We start from the raw sequence: 13400 nt of genomic DNA, 5'->3' as shown, positions 1-13400 counted from the left end.
GATCGGGAAAATCTACGTCGAGGTGAAGGTGAGCGACTGTACTGGGCAGTGGTCGTAGTGGTCGGGTCGTAATTAGCTGAGCCATCACGCCGTGGTGGTTCCTGGTCATAGAGGTGGGCCGGTGAATGGGGGTTGGAGAAGCTTGGGTTTGCCCGATACGGTGAGGTCCACGTGCTTCGGCAATGACGGGAAATGTGTCCCACTCGTTCACATCGGAAGCAAATCGGCCTGTCATCAGGCGTTCTCCACGCATTTGGGTCACGATTACGTGGAGCAGGGCGGCGATACTGCTGTGGGTGGCTCGGGGTAGACGAACTGACAGCGCCGGGACGGTGCACAGAACAGACTGTGTGAACACCCGCGTTGGCTAGTTCCTGGCGAACAACGGTCTGTATTAGCGATATGGTCGGCTGAGGATCACTCGGTGCCAGTGCTCTCAAGGGGGCGGGTGAGATGGCTTCGATTTCACGGCGTACAATTCTCGTGATGTCACTGGAGTGTGAATTGGGCAAGGTCGGTACACGGAGATCCGCACATGTTGACGTCGCAGCAGTGTTGGGAAGGCGCGTAAAGTGGTAAGCAATGCGACGGCTTTTAGCCTCTTGAAACTGTTGGCACTCCAAGATAACATCTTGCACGGTGGAACAGCCTTTGCACACAATGAGGTTAAATGCATCGTCTGCGATGCCCTTGAGCACGTGCGCTACCTTGTCGGCTTCAGCCATGGTTCGGTCAACTTTACGGCAAAGGGTCAGCACATCTTGAATATACGCCAGGTAGGACTCCGTGGACGTCTGAACACGTGTGCCAAGTTCTTTCCTAGCGGCCTGCTTGCAGCCGGCAGATTGACCAAACAACTCGCGTAAGTTGGTCTTGCATACGTCCCAGCTTGTGATACCGTCCACATTGTTATTAAACCACGCCTTGGCCGTTCCTTGTAAATAAAAGATGACGTTTGCCAGCATTAAGGTTGGGTCCCACCTGTGATTTGTGCTGAAGAGCTCGTAGAGTTTAAGCCACTCATCCACGTCCTCGCCGTCCGTTCCCGAAAAGTTGCCGGGATCGCGGGGTGGAGCGGCCACGAGATAAACAGGAGAGGTCGGCGCCATTGATGCATTGGGCGTAGCAGTTGAGGAAGCGTCGCTGCCGGTGGACATGTTGGGAGCAGAGACTAGGCGTCCGCTGCGTAACTCCGTCGTGCGTTGTACCCCAGCACCTTCCACCAAAATGTTGCGTGAAGGCACAAGGGAAACTAGGCGTTTTAAAATATATTTACACAGCGCCAACGCGCAAGCCAAGATGGCGAACAAGAGAGCGCGCGCACCCAAGTCACCTCGTCTTCCTCGGCGCCTATCTCACTGTTTAAGTGGGGCATTGTCTCGTAACAATATTTTTTACTGTTGAGATGGACACAAAAAAGTGGCCCTGCGAATAAACGATGGAAACACCTTGAGTAAGACTCCCCCACATTCCGGGAAATACACAGAGCGGTCACTCCACATTCTGCAGTTTAGCTAAGAGTGTAGGGTTTGTCGGAACTTAGAGCGCGTCGCGCAAGCTCAAACACTTGAAAAGTGTGACAGTCGTATATTAATGCTTTTTCTCTTTGTACCTGCTCATCCTCGCCAAACGTCCTTTTCGCTGCAGCAACTTCTTTTCGCTGCAGCATCAGTTTGTAGCCTCAAATACTTGTAGTTCGTGTGACATACCAATTTCTTGCTATCATAATAATTGCAACGCACTTCTGCTAAAACTGGCTTTTTTTTTAAAGCATTCCTCCAAAAAAGACGTAAGCCGTCTCATTCACCATTTATTTTTGTCAATGCTCATAAAGGTTCACACACAGGTGCAAAAACTTGGGAAGTGGGCTGTGAAATAATAAAGCACAGGTAGATGGAATGACAAAAGAAGAAATAAAGAGGGTACATATATTCCAGTAACTCGCTTTAAAATGTACTGTTTCATCTCGTGTTATTTGTATAGTGGAACCCCGCTGCTACATTTGTCACTGCTGCATTTTCTTGGCTGTTACGTTGTCTTTCATCGGTCCCGGCATAGCTTCCATACAATCCTATGTACTGCGAACTCCACTGTTACGTCGCAACTGTGAGAACGTTCCTACATGATGCGTCCCAGCCAAGTCAGCCGAACCCGCCCAGCATGCAGCCCGGGCACCACCATTTTGATTTGATGTTGTAAAGTCTTGGTCTGGCTTGGCTACGGAACAGGCTGGAAGATGCCGCAGGCAAATTAGAGAAGCCGCCCCTGGATGGCCATTTGTGAAAAGTGCTATCACCATCATCACAGCACTTACAACAGAAGTTTCACTACAGAATGCCGAAATTATGTGACAGTCCCACAACCACACGTCGCACGTTGTGACTCGTCTTCAGTTGCTGTTGTGTGCACTAAGCCTGTTGAACACCGTTTAACTTTTCAACACAATCTTTGTCAAGGCTTAATGGCATTGCATAAATGGAAAGTGCTTTTCCTTGAGGAAAGGCTGGATGTAGCATGGAGTGCAGTGAGCGCCTCAACTGCAGAGCGCTGCTTCACGAGGTGTGGGTTCCGTATGGACTGCAAATGGGAGCTTGCCATCGAAGCTCAACAATCGAAAGCAGCCTTTTGTGAGCAAGAGCTCAATGATACAATGAATGCGCTGGGTGCCATGGGTATGACGTCGCTGTGGATGCTGCCATTATGATGTCAGAGTGCCAGACAATCGCATAGATTGTTGCAAACTCGATCGCATCTGAAGACGGGGACATCGGTGACAACGAAGAGCACGAGTCACACAATTCTAAAGAGTTGACAGTAGAGTTGGCCAATCTCAGCTTTGGGGAAGCCGTCGCGGCCCTCAACTACCGTCGCAGGTACGTCGCACACCAAAGCGATGGTGAAAGCAATGCGGCCTTCCAGATTATAGAGAAACGCATGGTGCTTACTGGCGAGCGAAACAAGCGGCAGTCAACTATCTTCGAATATTTTATGTCCTTGGCTCACTTTGCCGAAATAAATTGTTTGTAGTCAAAGCACCTGTGCTCTCATTCAATTTCGGAGCTTTCCTCACTCTTGTGTTTGCTCAGCTGTTACGTTTTTCCAGCCCGGTCCGCTGAAAAATCTACGAATGGGGTTGCACTATATAAATATATATGCAATCTATAAATTATCTTCATTCTTTTCACCCATATCTTAAGAACACCAGAAAGTAGGCAACCTGCACATGCCTGGACATCTCATCAAGTTCCTCTTGGAACTCTCAGAGGAAGTCATTACTAGTCATATTTGAAACATAGTATATACAAGCAGTTCGACAACAATAGTATAATAGAAAAAGGTACGGCAGTAACGTATTCACCTTGGGTTAAATAAAAAGATCACAGTGATATGAGTGATGCACATCATAGCGAGCAGTGAATAGCATACACAAAGAGCGATAGCAGAACAAATGAAGCAGCAAAAGGGCTGCCATGTTGCATAACATCTTGACAACAGAACATACATTTCAAACTAATGTTCCAAGCATACTTTCAGCATGGTATTGCCTGACAACACCACGATATGTTTAATACACTTAGGATGACAGTCAATACTTGACAGAAGTGAATGCTGTGTAGACAGGTTATTTATAGAATATGTTACGAGTAATCGTAAGTTTAAACAAAGAAACGTGGACAGAAAGATAACTTGCCACGGCCAGAGACCAAACCTACGACCTTTGAATAACGCGTCCAGGAACACTAGATGCTTTATTCAAAGGTCATAGATTCAGTCCCTGCAGTGGCAAGTTATATTTTTCATCAACTTTTCTTTTCTCACATTCACATCACAATTACTTCTAATAACATCCCCTATACGTTCCTTGGCATCGTAACCTGTTAGCTCTCATTGATATTGTGTCAAACAAGGAAAACGAGCCCTTAAATTTACACTTTCTTCCTTCATTTGTTAGCATAGAGACCTTTATGTTCTTAAGATATGCTATACTATAGATTGTACAAAAAGTACTTGTCAAATGTTATACAGGAGGACATCCTCGTTCCTACTAAAAATTTTTAAAATGTGGGTATATGAATGGTTGAGCTGAGAGAATAAAAAAGCAACAAGACAAAGAAAAACTGAGCTAGCACCGTTACGTATAGCTACAAGTGAGCCATTTCCCAAGAATGTCGATAATGTAACAACGCATAATATTGTATATATTGTAAACTGAAACTGCCGCATGAATATAAGCTTCAGAGTGGGTCAATGTACTTTATAATTATACCTCAGTCATTTTTTTTTAATGCCACAGCTGTTTCAAAATTTTTTTTCCAGGCTGCTGTCGCCATAGTGCAGAGCTTTCACCTCTATTGAACATTCACCGAAATGAGGCATTTGCAGTAATTATCTCTACAAAGCACCACAAATGCTCAGCCTAATAGCAAGTCAAATGCCTTTGTCATAAATTCCAAGTGAGATGTGATAGATAGGATGTACTTCAGTGCTGAAATACTAACAGCCGAGCCGAAAGCACGTCTACTCGCTTGAAGGTGCAAGTGTCGTGCTACAGTCATATTGTCAAGATATTTGTCAGGCCCTCATCAGTGAACCAGCTATTCAGCCAACAGATTGCGAGAACTGTAGCTTTCACACTAATTATCTTCCGGTAATCCTGAAATTTCACCAATTACAAAAATATTTTCTCACTACGAACAACTTAACTGGCATGCTCACCTGTTGACACTCACTTTTCCTTACCTGGATGTCTAACCGGGTCGGCAAGCACGGCGCAAAACCCACCATGCGCATGACTGGGTTGCTTCTCCTCTTGCCAAGAGGGCAAGGAACACACGTGAGCCCTATCTGGCTACTTAACCTCGTATATCCCCCCCATTCAAGAAAGTAATCTCATAACACAATGTGCGCTGTCAACGGCAACGGACAACCTCAGAGCTTTGCCAAGAGAGAGCCCATGACAGGCTTGTCCAGAAACTCCTTCCACCACGGCGCCCGCTGTGTGCCTCCCGGAGAGAGAACAAATGACTGAAACAGCTTCTTGTACACCTGGAAGCAAGAAAACACATTGGAAGTAGTACTTACAAGAATCACTAAGCTAGTTGATGCAACTTGACATAAAATTATAAGCGGACGGAAAGCTGTGAGAACATAAGGAACGAACAGGACAGACACCCAAATTACAAGTGATGTTTAATGGAATAGTATAACTTTATTAATGTCCTGCAAGGAGTACATAAACCTGCTTTGGGCTCCCGCATAGGAAATGAAAGACCTAGCCTGACAGCTGCATCGTGGGCTTGCTGGACGGCCCATTTCTGGTCGGCTAGGCTGGAGTTATGCAAGACAGCGTCCCATCTTGCCGAGGCAGCATCAAGGTTCGCATGGTTATACATAGTGGTGCCCTCCTAGAGCATGTCTCTATATTTGAAAATTCTTTCGTCACAGTACTGTTTCACAGACGAACAGCAAAACTTATCCCAAAGTGTTACCTTGCAGGTCCAATCCTGTTAGCCATGTGGACCTGACCCGGGTATACCAAACTCGCCAAAAAATGTTTTTTAGTTCGATATATGGCATAATTCGATATAGGCCCGGTATAGGTTTTGACACAGAGGCACATAACAAACTAGAAGAAAAGTACTTTATTAATATGATGGCTTACTTGTGTGCCCTACTGCGGAATAAAATATTCCCGGATTTTTTTCTGTGTCAACGACTTCACTGCCTGCGACAGCACGCACGCCTCCACGTTGTCCAACGAGTCGGAGCAGCTGAGGCCGCAACCTTCCACATTCAAGCAATAGCGCCGGACCAACGCAAATGCACTAATCACTTCGGAGGATGTAGGCAATGGGCCGTCGTCGATTTCCATATTGCTGTCGCTTTGGCTCGTGGTCGGCACGACGTCTGCAATGTAATCCTTATCCTGTAATTGGCCCATGATGGGGACATCATCGTCCGCACTGACGAACTTGTTGAATCTCGATCAGTCGATAGCACCCGGTAACTCTGCCAGCTCGTTCCAAACTTCGGCGAAAACACCTGCGGTGTCTTCAGTGCTATCAGAATTTGGGGTGTCATCACCAGGAATGCGGAAGCCGGCATGCCTAAAGCAATTCTGAATCGTCTCTTTCTTGACATCTGCCCACGACCTACCCAACATAGAAATAGCTCCGAGCAAGTCGATCTTAAGCTCCCTGCCGACACGAAGATTCTGCAGCAGCCTCTCTACCAGGCGCTTTCAATAGCCGGCTTTCATTGCGCTTAACGCCTTGATCCAGTGGTTGCAGTACAGACGTAGTGTTCGGGCGCAAAAAACGCAGCTCAATGTTGCTGAAGGTCGTACTGCAGTGGTGCGATGAACAATTGTCCACGAGCAGGCACACTTTACGATTTTCGCCTACCAAATCATCATTCCACGACGATAGCCATCTGCTGAAAAGCTCCCCGGTCATCCACGCTTTTGAGTTTGCTCTGTAGGTAACTGGAAGCGACAGCGCATTTCGAAAACACCACGGTGTCATGCTTTTCCCGATAACCAGAGGTCGAAGCTTTTTCGATCCGGCTAAATTAACTGCCAACAGCACGGACACACGACCTTTGTTTGCCTTGCCACCGCTTGTCTTGTCCCCACGACATGCAAGTGTCTTGTTTGGCAACATTTGCCAAAATAGAGCGGTTTCATCCGCATTAAAGATATCTTGGGCTCTATATATTGCTGCGATATCTCGCCAGTTTTCCTCGAGCCATTTTTCTACGCTGTCCAGGTTCGCCGCTCTGCTTTCATCTGTAACAGCTTTGCCAACGATGTCATGCCGTTCTTTGAACCGCTGAAGCCAGCTTGAACCACCTTGGAGAAATCATTCCTGCCAAGAAGAAAAGCAAGGTCGTTGGCTTTCGGCTCGATCATAGGGCCGGACACCGGAATGTTTCGCGACCGAACGTCCACAAACCACTTGTAAACAGCCGCTTCAACATCTTCGTACACAGCAGCGCGCACACGTCGGGCGCCACGAGCACCTGGCCTTTTGTCCGACTTGGCCCTGATGTCTGCCTTGTTCTTCAGGATAGTACTCAAGGTGCTAATTCAAATTTTGTATGCGGCGGGGACGTCGAACTTCTTTTCACCGCACTCAACCCGATTGATGATTTCGAGTTTCGCGGCGAACGGCAAATTTCGCCTCTTTGCGCAAGCCATGATGACAGCGCGCCAATACAGTTCACAGAGCACCAACAGGCAGCACCACAGACCACGCTGAATCGGCAGAAGCAGGTACACAAGCATAAATAAAGAAAAAATGGCACTCACTTCTACCGCTTCCGCGCCTCGGAGAAAGGACGACGGCCTCTGATTGGCTGTAAGCGCTGCGAGCGGGCCAAGATCATTTCTTGGAGGGGGGTGTTCGCCCGTGCACAACCGGGTCTAACCAACTTTTTCTAGGGTGGCGCCGGCAGTTTTTCCCGCCACCGCGAGGGAAAGCCAACTTGCTGGGGCACTTTTGAGGCACATGGAGTTTGGTATATCAGCTGTCGTTGCTATTCTCGTTCGATAAAACAGTAACTTTCGCTATATATTCTCAATGTAAACTTACCGTGTTTAGGAATTGTTCGATATACGGGATAATTTGATATAAACAGGTTCGATATAGTTGGGCTCGACTGTAACATCATGTTTTAAGTTTAGCTGAGCATACATGAATTCGTACGCTTCTAAACTAAATTTCTAGGCTTGTGCGAACAGTGAATTTTAGGGTCCAAGCGAATTCGAAGCAAATAGTGATTTTCGTCGAATATTTTGAATAGAATTCGAATAGTATATATATCACCTATGATAAAGAAAAGGGGCATATTTGTCATGACCAAAGTAACCAGCACAATTATATATTAATTTTTTAACATCGAGACAAGGCCTGTGCAAAAGCCATTTTTTTGCATTAAAAGAAGTGGCGAAAATTTTGAATAGTAGCAGGATTTGACTTTCGGTACAGTCCAAGTGATAGCTAGTAATATATGCTACATTTCAAAATTTGCTATACTTACAGCATGTAAGTTGGTGTAACAAACTTTTCAATTGAAAATAAAATAAAAAATAACAGAAACCTTGATGTGAGGCTTCACTGCAGTGCAGATTTTTCTTGAGTGTGTTTTGACTGCTTTGCAGCACTTCACTGCAGAGAAACTACATTTACATGCATTAGTACGTTTGAATAGGTAATTTCACTGCATAGTACCCCTCCATTGCAGTGAAACGACCTTTACAAAGTGTAGCAAGCAGATTAATATGCACCTACTCGTTCCCTTCGAATAATTCAGAATATTCAACAATTTCAATTCAATTTGAAGCAAATTCGGATACTGCATTATTCATTCGATTGTTCAAAGCATTTGAATATTCACACAAGCCAACAAATTTTCAATAAATATCATTTGCATGTTGACCATCTTTTCTGGCAATTATTTTCTGTTCTTGCTGCTATTCTGCTCATGTTTATACAATACAGGGAAAGTAGGGTACGGCAAAGTGCAATATGCACTGTGGTTATTTCTACGTATCCAGAGTTCTTCGCACAGTAGGTGGCAGTGGATCTGCTGCCCACAACTTTGGTCGACCGCCCATCCCCATGACCACTCGCCCGCCACTGTCTGCCTCACGGATTTTAACTTAACAGTACTTGAGAACTCCCTGTTGCCCCCAAGCACTGTCTACATCTGCTTTTGTTGGGCCTTGTCGAGACCTGGATATCGTCCAAAAGGTTGTGTCGTCCAAAAACTGACACATGTTTTCTTACTACCCCATTTGCACAAACAAAAAAGCTTGTGGAACACATTAAATTAAGGGTCTCAAACTTATCTTGGGCGTTGAGCTGAAGTCGGAGAATTTAGCCTCGCAAAGAATCACTTGCGAAGGTTTGGGGCCAGGCTTCCATCCAACATGTCGATACCGATCCCGAAAATGAACAAAATGTAGATGCAGATTCTCCGATACTGTTGGTTGTTTCAGAGTTACAGTTCACCACATGGTAACCCACGGGGTGCCTCACAAAAACAAGATGTGGGGTGTCTCGCACCAGTGTTGATCACACAGATGCTTTTTATAAAAATGAAAAAAAAAATGTGGCAAGGAGACAGTCATGTGCAGACTGCGGCTAGCAAATAAGTTTGCAACCTACACGTACGACACACACACACACACACACATGCGCGCGCGCGCCCGCGTACATCAGGGCATTATGAAGCCTTAGGTTTCATTGTAGAGCACTACTGCATTGCGGCGAAATCTACTCATGAAAACCGCAACTGCTGCGAACAGATCGGCACATCATAGTGCACTGTCTTGAAGCTGAGAGATAATTGTTCTCTAATAATGCCATTTTGCCCTTGCAATCAGAACCTTGTGTATATCCAACAGCTAAGTGCAGCCGGACTTGCATATAAAAGGTGTCAAATTTCCGTTACAAAGTTGCTCAGTAAGAAATAATACCCACACAATAAAGAACAATGGCTAGGTCGAATTGCTATCTGATTCACCTAAATGTCCTACAACTGCCATAAACCATGCTAAAACAAAACAATTTTTTAAAATTTGTAGCTGGCTTCGTCACAATGACAAAAAGTACTTTGGGAAAGAAAGACACACACACATGCACACACACAGCATGCACACACACACGCACACACACAAAGCTTTTGTATATATGTAGGATAGCAGAATGGCTAGAAGTGAAATGACCTGATCCCAGCACTTTTTTAAGTAATACTGCAGAAGTTTATCACACAACGAGCACGGATGCCCGGTAACAATTTCTATCAAAGCACGAATCCAACAAAATAACCGCGAGCCTTTGCAAAAAGAAATGCAACGTTACACTTGAACAGGTGTGAATGTCCATCTGAAGCTAACCTGTCCATCCGAGCATCCGAGCACAGAGTTGAGAGCAACATCAGGTGGAGCAATGACATCTGCCAGCGTGACGGCATCGTCCTTCAGCTCGCGGCAAAGCTGCAGAATGCCTTCTCGCATCAAATTCTTGGCAGCTTCACCTGCGCAATATCCACCTGAAGTAGAGAAATTAGGATGAGTTGAGGTCAAACAGAATTGGAGAACTGCCCAAAATAATATAATGCTGCAATCGACAACAAAAACATAAAATAAGGGGCATATTGATACATAAAGCAAGAGTATAAAGAAATTTAGTGAAAAAAGTGTTCTAATCCTACCGAGAAAAAAAAAGGTATACTTTGTGTACGTTGCTGTACAAACTGCCAATCTATTATTTTCCATAAGCTGAACTTGAAGGGGCTGAACTTGACAACCCTGTCCAAGTAGCCATAGAATGAATTCAGCATAGAAGCTTATAGCCTCCTGAATTGACTGCGACAAATATTTCTAGAATTCGATCAGTACAAGTGGAGTTGCAAGGATTTGTTGCACGCTGCAATTGCTTTCTCTCTTCTCTCGTCCTTACAAAAGTGCTGGAAGCTAAGCAGGGAGGGATCGAACAGGGCGAGAAGGTACGTCACGTGCATGCGTTTCTTGACCTTGGGCACTTTTTCTCCATTTTTTTGTACTTCTAAAGTGCGGCCTTTCAGTGCGATCACGTGAGCACACGAAGACAGGTTTCGGCATTACAGGGCGTTCCCAGTAACTCCTTAGCAGACCATGCTGACCAGTGATGCACTGATTTTCGAGCATGTACTATCATTTGTCGTGAGTGAAGAACGCTATCTTTAGCTGACGTTTGTGGGGGTGCTGACAATTCCTGTAAAGTTGTTTGCACCACGTGGCGCACATGTCTCGCCCAAAAGCCGCATTTTGGAGTGACAACCGCCGGGCTATAGATGGCGTATTGGCGTTGAGCACCACTATCATCATCATGGTTGTTACAATGGTAGCGCCGGCAGTGATTCTTGGCGGAAGCGAGAATTGGTGGTGGGAGAGAGTTGAGCAAGTCTCTTCTGCACGTGGCGGTTGCGGCGAACGGTTGTCTTCAACGTGGGTCCTCGCCGCGTGGCATCGCGGGCCTGCGCGCCGGGGGCCCTCGTGGTAAGTCAAGCGTTGGCGACGACACCTTGGGTGTGTTAGTGTGTTTGTCGTGTTATTGTGTAAAGATGTCCTAGCGTGTTAATTGCAATTGATTTATCGATTCGGTGGACGATATCGTCGTTCAAAAGTAGTTAAATAAATGTGTGTATGTTCTTCGGTTTCTACCGACCACGTCTTCTGTGTTCGTTCACTCCAAGAGCGTAGCAAGGCGTGTCGCCCGCCATTTCGAGACCCCACACTGGCTGCCCAACGTGCACTCTTGGAGTATCAGACGACAGTTTGTGCGATTCGTTACAGGCTTTTGTTTGAGCCGGGAAAGAGTAGGCCTAGGGGTGACTTTTTTTCTAGCATTGATGGTGTGCTTTGTTGAGAAGCGAGGAGATTGTGTTGTGATGTGTTTGAACTTGTCGGCGGGTTTTATTTTTTTCCAGTTTTTTTTTTTCAATGGCTTCCAAAAACATTGTTGAATTAGGACGAGAGCCATGCAGCCTGCCTGCTGCGGTGAGCAAGGCCTAGAGCATGTGGTTTGTAGGCCAGGCCCAAAGCGAGTGAACACGGAAGCCTCGTGGGTGGTCCGAATATTCTGTAAATAGCCTCTTGTATCTCTTTGGGCTCAGGGAGCCGGGCGTCATTGCTGTCTTGTATTGTAGCTCGACGCACCGTCCGGGATGGTGGACGCCAATTGCTCGGTAAGCTGCTGTGTGCGGCAAGTGATAGGGCCACCTCACAGAGTGGATGTCCCCTCGCGGCTGCCTCTTCTACGCCTAGGCTGGGTGCTGGGTGGATGTCGGTTGTTGCCGAGCGACTCATTGGGCCCAAGGCTCTGCGCAGCTGCCTGTCGCACGTGGCTCCACCAGGAAGATCGTGGCGTCGAGGTGTAGCACTCTGCTTCCCTCTCTTTTTTTTAAATCTTGCGATGCACAAGTCGGGGAAAAAGTGATTTTTGTTTTATTTTGATGGGCGTCTCGGCCGCCACCGATGTCTGGCAATACGGACCATCGTACCACGTGGGCGAAAGCCCGATGCTCCTTTCCCTGGGCCCTGCTCTATTTTTTTTTCTTTCTTTCGAGCGTTTTGGAATGTACACAGTGGGAGGGATTTAACACGCGGCTCGCTGTCTTGTGCACATCGTCAGCGTCGCTGGCCAGGAATGTGGTCGTAAGGTGGGGCGAACGAGATGCCTGCGACCTGCGCAACTGCCTGCAGTCCGGCGTCCTCGTGAGTGCTGGTCGCAACGGAAGACGTGTCGGCACGAGTGACAGATCAAATTGCCCACAACAACGTTGCTGTTGCGGGACCGCTACTGAGGTGAAGTCGAGTTGGACAGTGCAGCAGTGCCGACCGGCGGCGTTGTCGTGGTGCAAGGTCATTATGAAGAAACATGTGATGTCATTTTTTGTTAAAGCTTGTGTAGCTAATTTCCTTGCTTACAGAATATGGTCTTAATTAGAATTGAGGGAACGTAGGGGTGCTGACACCTCCTGTAAAGTTGTTTGTGCCGCGTGGCACAGGTGTCTCGGCCAAAAGCCGCATTTTGGAGTGACAACCACCGGGTGATAGATGGCGTATTCGTGTTGAGCACCACTATAATCATCATGGTTGTTACAGTGGTAGCGCCAGCGGTAACCCTTGGCGGAAGCAAGCCTTGGTGGCGGGCGAGAGTTGAACGAGTCTCTTTTGCGTGGCGGTTGCCGTGAATGGTTGCCTCTAGCGTGGGTCATCGGCGCGTGGCACCGCGGGCCTGCGCGCGGGGGCCCTCGTGATAAGTCGAGAGTTGGCGACGACGCCTTGGGTGTGTTAGTGCGTTTGTCATGTCATTGTGCAACGATGTCCTAGCGTGTTAATTACAATTGATTTATTGATTCGGCAGACGATACGTTGTTCAAAAGTAGTTAAATAAATGTGCGTATGTTGTTTGGTTTGTACCGACCGCGTCCTCTGTGTCCGTTCACTCCAAGAGCGTAGCGTGGCGTGTCGCCCGCTATTTCGAGACCCCACATTTTAAGAATTTATTGTAAATTCTAGGCCACGTGCTGCGCTATAATATTTGGCTAGTGTGTCCCTGGAAGCCTCGACTGCCGAGCAGCAGCGCTTTCTGACCATGCTCAAGAAGTGTTGCAGGGCCCCTTTAAGGCGCCATACTTTTGTTTTTGCTAGATATGCAGGCGTCCAAAATTTTTTCATAATAAAAAAATAGATTGATAATGAATATTGGTGCTCAATATTTTCTGCAAACTTAGCTCCTAAAAAAGTCGGTAGGATTAGATACTAGGATATATTAGGGGCATGTTTATAAGTGCACAAGTATTGCAGAAAATAAAGAAAACAGCAATGTACTTCAACACTATTATATAAC

General features: G+C 46.5%; 1 protein-coding gene across 1 annotated transcript in view; it reads right to left on the bottom strand.

Annotated features, from left to right (window-relative positions):
• Nucleotides 1-4795: 4795 nt before the first annotated feature.
• LOC119177213 (peroxisomal acyl-coenzyme A oxidase 3) overlaps nt 4796-13400 on the bottom strand; it is a 44247-nt gene continuing 35642 nt past the window's right edge. Inside the window, exons 13-14 of the mRNA XM_037428639.2 lie at nt 9902-10056; nt 4796-5046 (exon numbers count right to left, since the gene is read on the bottom strand). Coding sequence (XP_037284536.2) covers nt 4930-5046; nt 9902-10056 — 272 coding nt within the window. The 3' untranslated portion in view covers nt 4796-4929. The remainder of the gene's footprint in view (nt 5047-9901; nt 10057-13400) is intronic.

The sequence above is a fragment of the Rhipicephalus microplus genome, chromosome 3, assembly GCF_043290135.1.
Source record: "Rhipicephalus microplus isolate Deutch F79 chromosome 3, USDA_Rmic, whole genome shotgun sequence".
NCBI classification, from domain to species: domain Eukaryota; kingdom Metazoa; phylum Arthropoda; class Arachnida; order Ixodida; family Ixodidae; genus Rhipicephalus; species Rhipicephalus microplus.
Note: the sequence above shows the minus strand (reverse complement) of the source record. Positions and strands in the feature narration are given on the sequence as shown.